General features: G+C 40.2%; 1 protein-coding gene across 1 annotated transcript in view; it reads left to right on the top strand.

Moving 5' to 3' along the window:
• Window positions 1-18,584, top strand: part of csf1a (colony stimulating factor 1a (macrophage)) — a gene marked incomplete at both ends in the record, with an annotated part of 28,368 nt that extends 9,784 nt beyond the window's left edge. Inside the window, 8 exons of the mRNA XM_083667692.1 lie at window positions 3,117-3,230; window positions 4,075-4,137; window positions 5,224-5,394; window positions 7,769-7,958; window positions 13,124-14,053; window positions 14,362-14,567; window positions 16,936-16,982; window positions 18,530-18,584. Coding sequence (XP_083523818.1) covers window positions 3,117-3,230; window positions 4,075-4,137; window positions 5,224-5,394; window positions 7,769-7,958; window positions 13,124-14,053; window positions 14,362-14,567; window positions 16,936-16,982; window positions 18,530-18,584 — 1,776 coding nt within the window. The remainder of the gene's footprint in view (window positions 1-3,116; window positions 3,231-4,074; window positions 4,138-5,223; window positions 5,395-7,768; window positions 7,959-13,123; window positions 14,054-14,361; window positions 14,568-16,935; window positions 16,983-18,529) is intronic.
• Window positions 18,585-18,801: the final 217 nt, after the last annotated feature.

Below are 18,801 nucleotides of genomic sequence, written 5' to 3'. Positions count from 1 at the left end.
GCGCACCCAGCCTGCGAATAACAGACACATACCCTTCATCACACCCGTATTTCGAAACGTACGCCTATTACATTTGTTTTACTCAAGCCATAGTTTTGCTCTCAGTCTATTAGAACCTTTTCTCCACTTGTGTGTTTATGTAGGCTACAGTAGCCTATGTGTGTCTGATTGCTGATAAGGGCACGATATCCACGTGCAGGGAGATGGTGAAATTCGCCACGATTACACACATTTGGTACATAATTGTGCGTAACTCGATTGCTTGTTATAAGCCAGGAAACATCAATATTTGTTTTGAATGTGGTTTGCATGGTGGAGCGTGAGATTTGACAGATTTGTCTGTTGACTTTTGCATTTGCGTAAAGGCGTGCAGCCACAATTTTGTGTCCACTTTTACTTTTTTTTTTTACTTTAGCAAATAACTGGTGTATATACCTTCTTGGTATATACACAATGGTGCTTCACATATGACTGCATTTTAGGCTATGTACAGTTACACCAATGTTATATTCAATGTGCAAGGTCTACAAAATGTGATATTCTAATGATATTAGAGAGCTATATTCATATATATATATATGTCGTCTTGAGGAGGCACTTTGAACTGTTGGGCACAGTAAAGGGCCAATAACATTCTGCATGACACCCCTCATAGTTGAAACTCACTTCATATGTATACCACAATTGCTGCTGAATAGAGTGGGAGTAAAAATAGCCTTGGAAAATGTTTTGTGTAGTCCATTATGTGTTCCCTATGCAATCTAGACAAAGCACTTTGAACACTTTGTATGACAATCCTCATGGTTGGAACTCACTTGATAGCCTATGTATACTAGAAGTGTTGCTGAGTACAGTGGTAGTAAAAATCATGTTTAGCCTTGGAAAATTGTGTTCAGTCCGTTACATGTCTGGAAGTCCTCTCCCAGGAGAATGTGTTTTTTGTAAGCACATTTCATGCAATTCTACAACAACATTTTTCAGCATGCAGCATTTCGCTTGATACTGAGCCACAACACTGGGGAATAACCTGCACCAATTGAGTGGCATGTATCAAGGGCGCATATTTCACTTGGAGAGAGCAGAGTAAATGTCGCTTGTGTTTAATTGTTTCAATGTGCCTCATTGAGCAAGCATAGGCACTGTTGCGCACATGAAATTAATCTTGTAAAAAAGCTGTAAATGTTGTTTTTGCTTTAAAAAAAATTAACCTACCTTGTTTCTTTTACTTTTTGAGGTCTGCGTACTGTAGGCTGCAGTATTCTATGTAAGGAATTAGAATACAATAAGTAGCCTAGGCCTAATGGAATACAGAACAGATGGGGATTTCCAAAACTACATTTGAGCCTACAGTACGATCAACAAACTGTACACAGCTGCCATACTGTGCCTTATCCAATGACGCCCAACTATCCATGGTTCTGAAATTGAAAGACATGGTTCTGAAAATTCAACACACATATGCAAATACCCACATGCTTAGGTGTAGAGCAGTGTTCAGTAGGTACGAACAACCAGTGCAACAGGGAGGGTACGAGCTGGATTTGTCCAATGAGAAAACATATTTAAATTTGTATTGCAAAACGTTTTGCTACATTGTGCCTACTGAACATGACCCAGTATTCTATATGTCCTGTAAGTGTTAGTGTAATCTCATATGGAAATTAGATAAAAATGAAGGTACAGGTTTTGTCCAGGACTGATCTCTGTCTCTCTCTCTTTCTTAGAGGACAAGGCATCGAGGTGATCGTGCCCAGCAGCAAGATGGCTGGCAGCTAGATCATTTTCTCAGATAATAGTAGATAGGACATGACAGGGTCATCCCCACTACAGGGTCTCGATCTCAAGTGGCAAGAATGGGATAATTCATCGGTTGCTTATTATCTTATGATCTAGTTCACATGCATTTGAATGGAGCGGTGTCCACTGAAGTGTAGAGCCAGGTTTTGAGAATAAATCCTTTAGAATGTTTTGGAAATATCTAATACTTTTCCTATTGGAAAAAATCCCTAGAAATCGTACAGGAAAACAATCCAATTGATCTTTTGACTAGGGTGAGGAGGACTCAGGCTAAACGATGACCTCAGGATTTTAGTTGTGTTGACTGATTCACAATGTGCTAGAAGTACGTGCCAGACCCCTGGCCATCCTCAGTGAGTTTTTGTGAGGTTGAAATTAAATTAGTTTGAAGGGGGGAAAGGAAATGAATACAGAAGATCCCCAATAATTAAATATTTTATAGAGGAAAACTGATTTAGATTCTAATAAAAAGACAAATAATGTGGGAATGCATGATGGAGGAGCTCTATAACTACAGTATAAAGCAATCAAGGACTAAACAATTACTGAATTACAACTGTATCAAACTACATGTTAACACAATGCTATTATTCAAGTGATTAATGTGTTACTAATTATTCTGTTACAGACACATACAGCAATGTTAAGTGTTACATAGGACACTGCTAAAATGGCTTTCTCTTAAATTGCTGTGTGTGTATTAGGGATTCATATTTTCCCGAAAATCTACCGAGTTTAAATACTGGGAATAATTCAGAGAGTATCAGAAATAGTTATCAGAGAGTCCCGGAAAATACCACAACAAGTGCCCATTAAAAGTGTTTAAAACCAAGCAAATTAAACACATATTTAGTAATGACAGAGTAACTCTTTGATCGGCAATGATGTGATTTGCGAAACATGCTTTTCATGAACTGACTGTTATATCATGTTCCTCAGCAGTGTAGGGAAGCAGGGGAAATGCTTTAGTGCTATTTTGACATGAATAGGCGAGAGACGTGCAAGCTATGGATTACAGGATAAAGCTAGGAATTTTTATGCAAGACAGGAGTCAGGATTTTGGGTTTCAGTGGGATTTGGACTGGATAAGAAAATGACCTAGGCTCTAGGACAGGAGAGGTACACATTATTTTTTTTATATCATATCCTACTATAGGTTTTCTTTTGCTAATCTGATGCTCCACATGTTATGTATTTGTGTGGAACTACATTAATGCCAACATTGAGGGGAAATGTTGTAATTTCCCAGGTTTCATCATTTTATTTGGACATTCCCGGAATCCCGGTTACTCATGTTAATTTCTAGTGTGTATTTACAGGCTAGGCATCTGTGCTTCCTCATCCTTCTGTGTCTCCACCTGGCGTGGGCTGGCGTCCCTGGTCCATGTCGGCACTCAGTGACAAAGGATCACCTCCTGAACCTCAATCGCCTGGTGAGGACACCCCACACACAAACAACAACACCAACAGCTTGGGGCTCGCATTCAGGGATGTAGTGGGGAGTTAACGCATGTAAACATATCCCTACACTAGCATTGTTACCCTTGTTACCCTTCTGGACATCCCTTAAATGTATCCAGAGTAAAACAATTTAAAAAAAAATTATGAAACAGCACTTAATTTCTTATTATTTAGTTCTGGACTATGGAGTCCCTAACTAAAATAAGTAAGGAATAATCTGATGTTCTGTGTGAGGTTGCTTAAAAACATGGGATGGAACACAAATTGCAATTGTTTGTCATGGAGAGCACTGTAAAAACCTGTCACATGACACATTTGGGCGGTCTCAAAATACATCTTAAATTAAGTCAGGAGTGGATGGTGATAACAAAACAAAAATGTTCAAAAAGTTTTTGAAACAAAACTTTCAAAGGTTTTGTAAATTAATTTGAAATGAACTGTGTCGAAACGCTAAATTATTGAAAAAAATCTGCATGATTCTGCAACAGAAGCCAAGTAAAAGGAAATCTGAACTAGAGTTTGGAGGAATTCAAATGAAAAAGCAGATGAATCCTCTTAATCCTGGACTAGATCGCATGTCTAAAATGGTTGTTCATGGGTCATGGGTTTGCCCCCAAATTCAAGTGTGCAAGTGTATCTGAAGGATTTTGCCTTTATTGGCCGACAAACAAAATTTTCTTTCAATATCCATTACTATTTATATGTTAAGATGATGGGCACATTTGATATTTGGTGATATCTGTGTGGCAGTATGACTACCTCTATTATACGGGACAACATAACTCCCTTCCTCTGTTTCTACTTTTTGCTCTACAGATTGACAACCAGTTGGAGAATGGCTGTTCAATAACCTACTCATTTACAGAGCGCCAGAGTTTGGTGAGTAGCCTATGGTGACTATGCTGTCCTGCCTTGTTATCACATTGTTTAAGAAAAATATGTTTAATACGCACAGTTAAAGTCAAGCATACCAAAGACATACACAGGGTCACAATCAGTCAGTATCAAGACAGGTCGTGCTTTCAAGCAGTGCCAAGCTAGCATACTGGTACTGGCATATTGATGCTTTCACATCTGACTAGAGGACTCTAGTTCATCTCCTCCCTTGGGCTAATAAGTCAAAATCTAATTACATATAAAAGAAAACTTAATCCCATGAAAGAGCTATTGGTTGTTTTTCCCCGGAATATAAAACGATTTGGAAATACCTCTGAACTGTGCCAAGATAGTGTTATAGAGGAGATATACAGACCAAGTTTTTAGGACAGACCATGTTTTTAGATTTTTAGGACTGTCCCTTCCAGGAGGCACTCATTGGGGGAAGTCCCTTGCATTGTAAAGGTTAAACTGAGGGTTGTGTCTGCTGTGGACTGGGATATGGGTTAGAGAGGTGAGTGATGATGAAGGAAGTGAGCATTTCTGGTGAGAGACAGGGGTGAGTGTGAAAGTTGATGGAAAGTTGCGATCGGAATGGTGATAAGTCGGGACCTTGCTCTCTGGTTATTTGGTCAGGGGTTAATGAGTTCAATGAATAATGATAAGGGCCCTTGAATTAAAGAGCTACAGAATCAAAGAGAGAGAATCCAGAAGACAGATAAAACTCAGGGTGAGAGAATCTCAAAGTAGAGAGAGATTTGATAGTGTCCATGAAAAGGAAGCAGATTAACGCTCATTGGGGAAGCAGAGATTAGTGAGAGGGGGTGATTAAAGGGCCAGGACCTTCTGTCAAAAGTTGTTTTAACATCCAGGGGCATGACTGAAGTGCCCCAACAAAAACACCAGAATGTCAGCCCTACAAACCCCCTAGTGCGACCTTGAATCAATCTTTGGGTCCAGCTGGTCTCTTCATCTCTCTCCCTCTCTCATTCCTCCCATCTCAATAAATATCAATATGTTAATATGAAAGGAGAGTGCGATGCAAAAAAAGTCAGTGAGAGATAACTTTGCTTTTTGCCTGTTTTTCAGGGTAAAGTCTGTTACGTCAAAGCAGCCTTTCCACAAATCCTGGAGCTTCTGAACACACACTTCCAGTATGGCAAGAGATCAGACAATAGACGCTACGTCAACGCCCTAAAAAAGGTGATCTACAACCTCTACTCTCAAAGATGCATACCTGAGATCAACGAGGAGATCGAGGTGAGCACAGTTTGGGAGCTTTAAAGGTGTCGGCTAGTCAAAGTAAAGGCCTAATTCTCCTCCATAAGCCTTTTTGGTTGTGTCATAAGTAGGAGGTCCCAGACCTCTCAATTGTTATTGACGAAAGCGAAAAATTAGGTTTTATATATAATGGAAAAGCAGCCCCAGTGTGGCTGCTTCATGCTGGAGCATGATCTTATTCAACTTATTAAGCTAAAAACCTACGACAGTACATGAAATCCCCCTGATTTTCGTGATTTAGGCACCTTATGGTGCAAATAACGATAGGGTAAAATAGATCCAAGTCAGCCATGTTCAATTGAGCCATCACAGAGTTAATAGAAGAATATTCTTGACAGCAGGCCAAAAATGAAATCTCTGTATTAGCAAAGTTTAGGAGACAATCTCATCTATCCATCCATCCATCCATCCACCCACCCTTTCCTCCATAACCATCTCCCTTCCACACCACAAAATGCCAGTGAGCCTGAGGGATTCAGCCTGCGTATTAATTGGATTAGATTTAGATTGAGGTCAGGGGTGGAACTGGTGCCTGTGCTGTCCCTCTGATGCTGGTCCTCAGACAATGATCCCTCTTCAGTAGCACCTTGCTTTCTAAGTGAAGCCTTGTCCAGCATTTACAGTTCCTACATGGTATCTTGCATTTGGGAGATCAACAAGCCTGTTTTGTATATGGATGTATTCTATACAGTGGATGACCAAAGAATACAATATATATAAAAAACCCACAACAACTGTCCCACAGATCAGGAACACTGTCCAGGAGGTAGACGTGAATTTGTCAGAGACTACCTTCCACAGAATACTTCCGCAGCCAAACTACATACACTTCATTGCAAGGTACAAACCACTAGTTATCCTCAACAAGGATGGTCAGGTTACAGTTTGCTAAAAAATACCTAAAATGCCTGCAGAGGTCAGGAAAAATGTATTGTGGACAAATAAGATGAATATTGTCATGTACTAAAGTGAGTGCAAGAGGTTTGGAGAAAAAAGGATCTACCAAAGATTTACAGCATACCACCTCATCTTTGAAACATGGTGCATAAGGTGTTAAGTTTGGGCATGTATAGCTGTCACTAGAACTGGCTCACTTGCCTTTATTGATGATTGTAACTGCTGACGGCAGCAGCAGAATGAATTCTGAAGTGTATAGAAACATCTTGTCTGCTCAAGTGCAAGCAAATGCCTCCAAATTCATTGGATGGCCCTTCATCATATAGGAAGACAATGACCCAAAACATACTGCCATAGCAACTAGGACGTTTTTCAGGGCCAACATGTGGAAAGGGCTTGACTGGCCAAGTCAATCTTTAGATTTAAATCCAATTGAACATGCATTTCATTTCCTGAGGATAAGATTTTAGATAAAACGACCTCAAAACAAACAACAACTGAAGATGGCTACAGTACAGGCCTGCCAGAGCATCACCAGAGAAGATACCCGGTGTCTGGTGGGGTCAGTGGGTTGCAGACTTCACATAGTTATTGCATGCAAAGGATTGTCGACCAAATACTAAACAGGAGTGCTTACTTTGGACATTTGGTAAGTCTGTCCCATTATTTTTGGGTACCCTGAAATAGGGGGACTACTGTATGCATAAACAGTGCTGTCATTTCTGAATGGTGAAACCAATATGTACACCAATACCATCAAATAAAATTTGATCATCTCAATTTTAACCTTATAGTAATTGTTTTGAACATTTGAAATGTGGAGACAAAAGAAGAAAACAATACTTCACTGTCCTATTATTTATGCAGGGCACTGTATAACAGTAGCTAAAATGAACTCCTTTCCAGGTGCACAACTCAATCTAGTCCAAGAGATTCTGCTTTGCCTCAGTTGAAGTCCCTATACAAAACAATGTTTTCTTCCAAAGAAAAACTCCCCATTCTGAGTATTATTGCAACTGAACCAAGAGCAACAGTGGAGGAATACTGTACTCTTCTGGTCCTCTGTAGCTCAGTTGGTAGAGCATGGCGCTAACAACGCTTAGATTGTGGGTTTGATTCCTGAAAAATGTATGCGCTCACTGCAATGTAAATCGCTTTGGATAAAAGTGTCAGCTAAATGGCATATATTATTCTGGCTTTTCCCTTTCCATACAAAAAGCTTTGTTTTTGTCATTACATTGACTTTTTAGGAGCTTTTAACTGTTTAACATTCCTCATGTGATTGTTTTCAGAATGTTTATGTCTGTTAATGAATGGAGCCTTTAGAAGGCACACAGTGTACGAAACATTGCTCCATATAAACTCCAGGAGCATCCGAACAGTTGGCAGGTATTTTCTGTTATTTTGATATGTCATAACTAATCTCTGTCCTCCGCTCATTTCCTCTCCTTGGCAGTACAACCCAGTGAAATTTGTGAGGGTGCACAACACCTCGCCCAAACGGGCTCTACAGAAAGCCAAAGGGGTCATCCAGATGTACATGACCCTGATGACGGAGAGCAGTGGCCCTGTCGACTGGAACTGTGAGGAGGAGTATGCAGAGGATTACCCAGAATCCACCACAGCCTTCCCCACTGCCACTACAGGTTGTTTTTAAAAACACTAAAACAACTATTTAAAACATATTTCTTTATTTTGTACCCTCTAGACACTGCTCCAAGTGCTAACAAAAATTAACATAGAGGATTAGAATGACCAAAGAGAAAACCTTAGAATGTACTGAAATAGGAATAGGAGATCTTTTTGCAGTCAGGTCTGGGTAACACTTTAGTCTCTCTTATTGAGTTAATCCAGGACAAGTTATGGCACTGAAATTCAATTATGGAATGAGGCATGACCATAGTTCTCAAAAATATTTTGCCAAATAAATTAAATTAAATGTCAACTTCAACTCAATCTCCTGAGTACAATTTAAATCCACAATCTGTAATTGTGAATCTCCATTTGGATATATATATATATATATATATATATATATATATATATTTGTATGATATTTTGTATATCCATTGATTCTTGAAGAAATTACTTATAGATGCTTCATGAGTTTAATACAGCTGTCTTACCCCATCATAACCTAAAATATAAGGCTTTTACTTAAATGTTTACAAACAACATGAATGTAAACAGGTACTGTTTAGCTTATATATATATATGAAACACAGATGTTACCACAGACTGTCAGTCCTTGCATCCAGAGTTCTGTCTATGAATTTGGGAGTAGTAACATTTTTCGCTAACTTTATTTGAAGGGTCCCAACATTCATGTAGCATTCATAACCTCTGCATAAGTATTTCATGAAAACAACTACAAGTTGACATTGAATGCTTTATGTCAGCCGTGACATTACCATGACATATGAAACAGCATGACAGGATGCGTCCTGAAAAAGGTTGAGGGAGCCAAATGGACTTTTGTTGAAACGTAGGCTTATTGTTTTACATTTGTTTTACTCCAGCCACAACATAGTTTTGCTCTCAGTCTATTTAGACCTTGTTTTCAATGAGCGTCATTTTTATACAGTTTATCATACAGCTAGAAGCAAGATCTAGGCCTATTATGTTTCTCCATCTGTGTGTGTCTGTGTATGTATGCTACAGTATGTGTGTCTAATATATGATAAGGGCACGAAATCCAAGTGCAGGGAGACGGGCACATTTGCCCCCATTACAGACATTTGGAAAACTCGATTGCTTGTTATAAGCCAGGAGACAACGTCACTGTTGATGAGCAGTTGTTTCCAATAAGAGCTCTGTGCCCCTTTACGCAGTTCATGAGTAACAAGCCCGACAAGTTTGATGCATCTCGGCCAGCAGGTGAGCAAGAGTCTGCTTTATATGAAGCCCTATTCTCTGGCCATGTACATCTCCTGCTCCATAACCTCTCCATCTATGCTATATAAATGATTTACTTAACCCCAAACTAAAGTGATGGAATACTGTTCATTCATGACTAGGGTTGGGCCGGTGGATGGAAGCTAGAATGGTGGGATCAAATTACACTCACTTGGAGAAGGGGAAGAGTTATTTTGGTGTAAAAAAAAACTGTCCCAGTATGGCAACAATTTTGATTCAAACCACGACAAGCCAACGACAAAGGTATATAATTTCCGTAATGCAGAAAGCGTGGACGGAATCACGGAATTCAGACATAAAAACGGCACAGCTGGTTTTACATGTGTAGCCAGTTAGCGAATGTTAGCAATGTAGAGGCGAGTGTTGCACGGTAGTACCAGTGCTGCAATAGTACCAAAAATGGCTTTCGGTCCAATACTGCTGTGGGTCCGCTTTCGGTCGTACCGAAACAGTATGAAACATTTGTATCAAAAACCCTGCTGCCACAACCACATACAGCGCAACATCGTATCAATTGTCGTGCTGCTGGCCGCATTTGTGAACAATGCACTGTATATTTTGATTGCGGAGAATGTTTCTATGCATGAAATTGGCTGATAGCTATTAGCAAAGATGATACGTAAGAGGATGCAAAGATAACAAAGATGTGAGGTCCAAGTTGAGTTGAGAGGTATCCCAGTCAGCAGACAACTGTGGGCCAGATCTGGTCTTGTGGTGGCACATATGGCTGAGTGCCGGAAACAGCAAGTATTATATGGGCTAGATCTGGTCCAAATGTGGGGGGCCAGACCTGGGTGAGAGTTAGCATTTTGCTCATGGACCAGCTCTGGTATGTAATATCTGACCCTGATAGGTTCCTGTAGTTACTGGGAAACTTTTGGTTTAAATGTGTGGCACCATTACTGGGTAAGAGTTGGAACTTGCTCATCGGCCAGCTCTGGAATGTGATATGTGACTTACTCTGGCTTGTGTTATGTAGCCCAAATAAGTTACTGTACTGTAGTTGCTGGGTCACATGGATTTGCTAAGAAATTCCATGATGATGTTAATTCTGTTAAACCTATTCCTTGTCTCCCCCTACATGATGAATGTTGATCCACTGCTGGGATCAATATAGCAATATTTACTCCTATAGCCAATGAGAAGATGAATCATACATTTTGTGATAGATCTTGAAATGGATAAACTGGTGGTTTGGGTTTTCAAAGCACTGGGAAATTGTCTCATACAAAATACCAAGGCACATCCCAACCGAGACAACAGTGTTTAGAAATACACAGTCCATTTAGGGAAATCTACTCATCTCATCTGGTTTAGAAGAGCTTGACTGTGGAACACTAACAAACTCATTAAAACGAGAAACAAACAGACTATCTGAAGAAATCTAGCCTTATTTCATTTAGTTTTGATGAGTCTGCCAGTGTGGCCAGTAAAAAAAAACAAAAAACAGAGCAATAAGATCTGAGCCAATCAGCTTGAGATAAGTCTAGATTTCACCAGACAGACCATGTGTCCCAAACTAAGATGTTAACAAATGACTGGACTGACAAAATCTATACATTTAGTTCTAAACAAATTGGATAAGAATCCAAACTGGTCAGAACACAACAGCCTCCTCTGACTTCCAAAAAGCTCCCTTGACACATGACACATCCTCCATTTATAGGAGACACCTAATTAGACTCAGGTGTGGCCAATTAAGAGCTTGGTAGCTAAGTGGTCTTGTAATTAGTCATTTTCTCTTCACCTCTCAAGTCCTAAAGGTCTTTTATCATTGTCTTAAATGTTCTTTAGTTAAATTGTAGTTAACCTGGCTAGAATGGATTTTGTAAAGTTTTTTGATCTGCCCTTAACTTAAATAAATACACAGCACAGCCTGGATTTGACCTGAGTCTCTTGTGTGATGAGTGTGTTTTGTGTTGAGTCTCTGTATTGTGTTGCTACTGTCCTCCTAAGTGCTCAAACTGTTTACCTTACCTTAAATGATAAGTTTGTGATATATAATGTTATAATAAGATAGATCCTTATTTGGAAAGTAATCTTTGGGCCAAAGTGGGAAACTCTGATACCAGAGTTTCCCACTTGGACAGTATCAAAACCAACCAATAAGAAGCTTTACGCAAATAACTTGAACCTTATGAAAATAACTTTATATAACGTTAATGTTAACTCTGAGGTTCTGAGTTTCTGACTTCTCATTAATGCAGCATTATCCATGTTTTTTTTTTTTTTATACAAGCTACTGCTAACATCAACATCAACATTTTAGCACTTGCTAACAAAGAAATGTGCTAGGGGCATTCAACCATGTTTTAAACTGCACAACCGAAATCTACACTAATTGCATCAAATTAAATACTTGGTTACACGTGAATTCTTATTTGGCTACATAGATTACTTTCAGGCTAAGGAATCATCTGACTGAAGTCCTTTAATTGGGTATCTTGTCAAAAATAAGCACATTGTGAATCCAATGGAAATGTTGATGCATCCCACTTAACATAACTATAGTTGTGCTGGATCTCAGACCAAATCTTAGCCACAATACAACCACAAGTGGGCCTGATCTTGTTGCAGTACAATTGCCAGTTCTTGACCACAATTTGTGTAGAACACGACCAGATCAGGTTACTATAACTAACCCAGATCTAATTGTCATAACTAAGCCAGGCCGTTCCTACAAATAGGCCAAGTCTGGGCCAGAATGTTTGTTCCCTCGCCAGATCTTAGCCAACATGTGGAAATCTTAGCCAACATTCCACTTCCACTTGGAATTTTGGCCCAAAAGTGGGCTGTCCACGGTTACCACATCTAAGCCTTAAGCAATCAGACCGACCCATATCTGGACAATGTATGTGATAACTGGACCACATCCACATACTGGCCATTTTTAATGGCAAAGATTAGGCTTAGGAATGGCAGCCAGAGCCGGCCCACTTCAGGCCCAGGAAAATGGTTCACACATTTTTCACATGTTCCTGATTTCTCAAAGTTGAATTAGAGACTGGTTGAATGCACAGTAGTGTTTGTTTTGAAAGCCAAATATTTTGTTTTATGTAGACACACACATAGTATGGTCGTGGTAATGTCAACGGCTTGCATAAAGCATTCAATGTTAACTTGCGGTTGCTTTCATGAAATGCTTATGCACTTATAAATGCACTAAGAGGAGGTTTTGAATGTGACATGGAGTCATGGCAGTACCCTTCAAATAAAGTCTTACCCATTTTTCCAACCCTATCCCTAATATGTGGTGGAGCTGACCTTTTGTTGTTTTTCAAATTATTGCTTCAAATGGATGTTTCTCTATCATTTTTTTTGTCTGTTTTATTATGTTTCCAGTATGAGTTTCTTGCTTTGACCAATTTGCAGATGCTTTACTGTATTCCAAATGGTGAGACCACCCCTATCTAGTCTACATACAATTAATTGTACAATTAAATAGCCTTATAAAGGGCCTTATAATGTCTGTCAATGTGAGTTATAGGTTTGTTGTAGTTTTATTTGTTGTTTTTGGGCTCAGTTTTCCACACTTACCACAGCCTTTATTGATCGTTTATTGTTGGTCCACCGTCTTGGAGTAATGCTGGCAGGGACATCTTTCGCTTGGATGTACTGTCTTCCATGTTATGAGAAAAACATACCTCCTCTGGAAATAACCACACTTGCTCATGTTTGTGTCAAACAATACTTACTTTTAAAAAGTGGAAACATAACTCCCGGTAACCATTTGAATCACACTATCCTCTATATTGGACCATATTTTGCATGTGTTTGTAAACTCTACTGTTTGTTGCCTGAAGTTTTGCCGTCCATGAGTACCAGCTGTTTTCATGCCATTCTTGTAAAAGACATCCCCATGTAAACACAGTGCCCCTATCCTTCTCCCCTCTAGGTGGTCCAGAATGCCAATGCTCCTGTCCAACATTTGGTCAGACAGCCCCTGACGTCACTCTGTTGACCCCCAGCATATGGGGCAGCTGGCCAAAATCCATCCTTTCCCAGCCCACCTCTGCCATGCCTACCAGGCCTCCTAACCCAACACAGGGCACTACCAGCATTGAGACCTGGGTGTCTCCTGGAAATCCTGATACTGGAAGATTCCCCTCTCCAAAGGATGTGGAAGGGACTTTATCCGATAGACGTTCAATCGAAGGGGACCGGGAGGGTAAGGATTCCCCTCCTCCCACTAGAATTAAGACTGATTCTGCACTCTATAAATCAGAGTTGGACGTTCCCTCTGCCATTGATGACCCTCACCTATCCACTCAGTCCAACATCATGGTGGGAACCCACAATTCTTTGGATGAGACTTTATTTTCCTACACTAAGACTGAGGGAGCAAAGAAGGTCTTTACATACAGCTCATTGGGGAGAGGAGTAGCAGGCTCGCCCCAAGATCAGTTTGTCCCTGTCTCCGAGGTCAAAATGCTCACCCCGGTCCCTTTCCTGTATGGCTTGATCGGCCTCACCCCCAGCAGTGACGAGAGCACAGTGTTCGTGTTGGCCAAGAGATCATTGGATGCCGGGCTTTATGGAGTGCAACATGACTCCTGGCCTTACGTCAGCCCGCATCAGGATGGGATTTCAACCCCTGGCCCTCAAACAGAGGACACCAGAGAGAGGCACACAGGCCCAGAGAGTTATCAGATTGAAAGCCCCACAACCAAGGTGGTCTCGTCTTTAGAGATGACCGAGCAGGATTCAATGGAATCGAAAATACCATCAGGAGATCTACAGACGTCAACAGAGGTCCTCCTGAGCCCAGTCACCGAGCCTGAGCCAAACCATCTTGGGAGAGTCTACAAGGAAGTCATCAGCACAAGTAATGCCATGTGTCCCTTACACATTTAATTGCATGGTTATTTGAGCTCTCAAGCCCGATCCAAACTTCTCTACATCTCTCTCAAACTGCTGTGAGCTAATTACTTGAAACATGGGAAGCCCTTTATTTTACAGAACATTGAAACAACCCTTTCCATGTAATCCTCACACATTAAAATTGACACACTAATGTCCCTGCCTTGTCTCTCTGCATTGTCTGCATGTTTTCCAACAAACAACAGACTATTTTCAATGCTGACTACTATGTGCTAGATTTGGAAATGTACACCTCCCTCATCACCCTCTTAGATATCCAGTCACAAGGATTAGGCAAGGATACAGACAGGACTTCTTTGCCAAAGGAGCCCAACGGAGACTTGAGGAAGGAATTCCAGAATGGGAAGACTGGTCATTCGGGTTGGAGCATCTCTTACCAGATAGTCCTCATCATTGGAGCAGTGTGTGGAGGACTTCTACTACTCATCACTACCCTATGCTGTCTCAGACCAAAAAGGGTAAGGGTTAACTCACAAAGTGATACACAACAAGCATGCATTTTACACTTTTACATTTTTTGAGAGTAGATCTTTCAAGAGGCATGTCATTTATATGCATTTATTGATGACCTGTAGTAGCATGTCAAATATGGAGCTTTTGATTTAAATTGAGACTGACAGTTAGCACTTAAAGGGGCTGTTCACCCAATTTACAGAACTACAGTTGGCAGAAGTTTAGAATTGGGCTGTTGGAGTGACGATGTCGCGGGACAGCACTCCTGAGTTTTATTTCAGGTCATTCACCTCTGCAAAAAAACAGTCATCATTGAGCATGATGGATATGCTTACAGTGTGTTATAGTGTGTTTACAAACATTGACACATGATTAATTATGTGAAAAATAGCTTATGAATTGTTGTTTCAATTTGGAAATCATTTAGAACAAATCATGTCTTCATGGACACGTCATAAAATGATTTCAGACATGGAATATGTGTGTCCGCGAAATTGCAGATTATTAACCTATAGCGAAATAATGTTTCTAAGTTGATTCCGCACATTTCAGCAGTAGACTATATGGACACAGCTTGCTCAGAATCATTAACACTGACTCACTCCCATTCTGCTCAATTGTATTTGAATAGAATTATTGGAGAAGGGACGTAGGAAGTATATTTCGCGAGAAGGACCTGAGCAACCTCATGATGGGTATAGAGTGGGTACATTTGAATGTCATGCCCGGGTGTGGCTATGTAAATAGTCTAAACTTATCGATGTTACATTGAACTGGGCGAATGGAATATGAATGACAGTCATCCAATAAGTTGTAATAGAAATAACGCCATGCTCATAAAAAAAGAAATCGTCCTCCCTCATCTTGAGGGAGGCACCTCCCAAATGGGCAATGGCAGTATGATAAACAATGTGTGCACAAAACAAGATTGCATTATTTTATTTGTTCCCTGTTTTAACGAAAATCAAGATTAAGCCTACTGGTGATAGAGCACAACTATGACAACTGTAGCTAACTGTGTCTCTACAAATCTCACTTTTGGCGGGTCTCTATTCACAGACTTGAGTCAAAGTTATGGCTGATGTACTGTACAGTGGGAGGCTTTATGCATTGTGCTACAGTCCCTGCGTGCCTCCTTTCCCTTCTACATATTTCAGAGAAAATACATGGCAGCAGTTGGATTGACCCTGTAGCCTATATTGATGATTTGTGTAAATCGCATTTGTATTAATTAGAGTTTTGAGAACCTGAGGTATTCAGTAGTCATTGCCAAGTCCAAAAGGCTGTTTTTTTTTTATTTGCGGAAATATGGAATTAGCGAAACCAACATCTCCAAATGTCAATTTCAGTCTATACAGAAAAAAAGATGCCTCTACTGTGGAAGACATTGAAGAGAGATGTGGCCAATCAGTCAACAATGGTGTCATTTTTACCAACATGGCCTCTCAATAGTGTCCTATTCATCACCAAAAATATCCGACTCTGCCTCTCTCACCAATGAGGATGGAAAGAGCGCATGGCGGATGGTTAGAGCCACCTAAAATCATTTTATTGTTGAAAATACAAGTACGAGCCAGTTTAACGTTTATTTTTTTTCTTGATAGTTTCTGATTAACAAACAAAGGCGTGACAATTTATCCAGCATGCTCTACCCCTTCAAACGATCCCTAAAAAACAGTATACAAAGTAAATGCATCATTATTATTATTTTTATTATTATTATTATTAATACATTGTGTGAATGAGAGGGCTGCCCTTGCTAAAAATGTGGACGTTCGCACCCTATTATGGAACCTAACATCCTTACTGCTGTCTTGCTTGAAAATTCCTAACTTCATTCTGTAATCATTCTGTTACGTTATTAAGGCTGACTCATGCTTATTCATGTCAGACTGTGCTAAAACATTTCCCCATGTGAGAGAATGTGTTATGACGGTATGAGAGTAGAGGAGTTGGTCCCATTGCTTGGTCCTCCTTAAAATAGCCTAATATTTAAACCATTACCACTCTTCATCTCCAATTCATGAGCTGCTATAATAAACTTGACTTGATTGATCTGTCTGATAAGGCAAACTTAGGATTTGGGTGAAATCCCTCAAATGATAAGGGAGAAAATGCATGTGATATTACACATAGACAAATATCTAATCAAAGACCATACATTGAGATTTGATAAGTGGGTTTGACTGGCTAATACTATGGTGTGACTTGCTATGGTGTTGAGATAAGAAACAACTGAAACAAGAACCTAGGTGTAATCAATTTAGATTTGGGTCAATTCTGTCTATACATCATCTCTGTGCAAATCTGTATTTAATCTTGACCCCAAATACCTCCATAAAAAAAGTAATTGAATGTGTTCTTGATTTGCAGGGATTCTGGGCCCTTCTCCACAGTTCTAGAGTAATTGAGAACCAGAGGTACATTTATTCAATAATATCCTTAAATGTCATGGTGGTAAAAACAGAAAACCGAAAGGCACACAGAGAGACAGTTGAGTTCTTTGAAGCCTTTTAGCCATAATTCTGTATGACAGTATTGCTAGGCAACAATAACAACAAAAACAGTCAGATACATTGTTGTTATTTGTTCACTCATCTGTTAAGACATAGGGACAGATGGGTTGTACCACAGTGTGTATAGTGTGTTCTCCATATAAACTCACTGAACACTTTATTAGGAACACCTGTCCACCTTCTCATGGTGGAGGTGGTGTAATGGTGTAGGGAATGTTTTCTTGGCACACTTTGGGCCCATTAATACCAATCAATCATCACTTGAATGCCACAGCTTATTTGAGTATAATTGCTGACCATGTGCATCCCTTCATGGCCACAATTTACCCATCTTCTAATGGCTACTTCCAGCATGTGTTATGGTCAGAGCTAATGAACCCAGGCGTGGAACACAGAGTCAAGACACAAATATAAAATAATAGGGTATTTAATGACGGAATAGCAGGGAAGGCAGGCGAACAGGCAGGCAGGTGGTTAACTGGGTCGAGGTCCTGGAGCACAAAGAGATAATGATCAGACAGAGTACTAAGACACTAGGACTTCAGAATCAATACGAGAGTAAGCGGCCGAGAACGAGACTAACTTGGAAACAACAAACAACGATCTGGCAAAGAGTGGATGGGAAGCCGGGGTTTAAATACAGCAAGGTGATGAGCAGATGACCAACAGGTGAGCAGAACGAGCAGGTGGAGATGATGAGTGACAGGGAACCAGAGCCTGGCCACGCCCCCACACAACACTAACAGACAGACAAAGACAGACAGGAGAGACGGAGGCACTGGCACAGACTAGGTGGAAGTGGAGGGCGTGACAGCATGATAATACACCATGTCACAAAGCAAACGTCGTCTCAAACTGGTTTCATGAACAGGACAATGAGTTCAGTGTTCTTCAGTGGCCTTCCCAGTCACCAGATCTGAATCCAATAGAACACCTTTGGGATGTGGTAGAACGGGAGATTCACAGCTTGAAAGTGCACCTAAAAAATCTGCAGGAATTGCGTGATGCAATCATGTCTTCATGGACCAGAATCTCAAAGGAATGTTTCCAACATCTTAGGGAATCAATGCCACAAAGAATTTAGGCTGTTTTGAGAGCAAAGGGAGGCCCTACACAGTATTAGTATAGTGTTACTAATAAAGTGTTCAGTGAGTGTATGTCACAGATTAAGTTTAAGATCATCTGCAACTTCATTTAACTAATCATATACAGTACACAGTTACGTCAAACTCTTGCAATTAAATGCTTTTTACATGATGTGCTATGAATACCACCCCCTCACCACCACCATGTTCAATTCAATCCTAATCTTGATCAAGATAATATACTTCAATACCCTAACTTGAGTTGTGTAATGTTCACATGTGACTACCCTCAAAATCATTACCAGAATGCCTAAATGACCCGCTGTGATTTGAGTTGACGCTAAACCCACACATTATGTTTCACAGGGCATGCTTGGACACCAAGGACATGGAACTGCAATATTATGAAACCAAGGAGTGAAAGATCTGATGAGAACCATCCTTCCTTCCCCTGTCTTCTGTGAGAGTCGCACAGCAACTGATTTATGGTTGTCATTAAAGAGCATCTTATATTCATCTCCAAGCCCCCAGGAGGTCTGGAGATGTTTTCTGTCAACGCCTTTTCATTTTGAAATGGTATTTGTTTGGCTTTATGAGTGGGTCCTGGAGATGGCAATCTGTGATTTAAACCCATATGT

This window comes from Argentina silus (assembly GCF_951799395.1).
Source record: "Argentina silus genome assembly, chromosome: 4".
NCBI lineage: Eukaryota > Metazoa > Chordata > Actinopteri > Argentiniformes > Argentinidae > Argentina > Argentina silus.
Note: the sequence above shows the minus strand (reverse complement) of the source record. Positions and strands in the feature narration are given on the sequence as shown.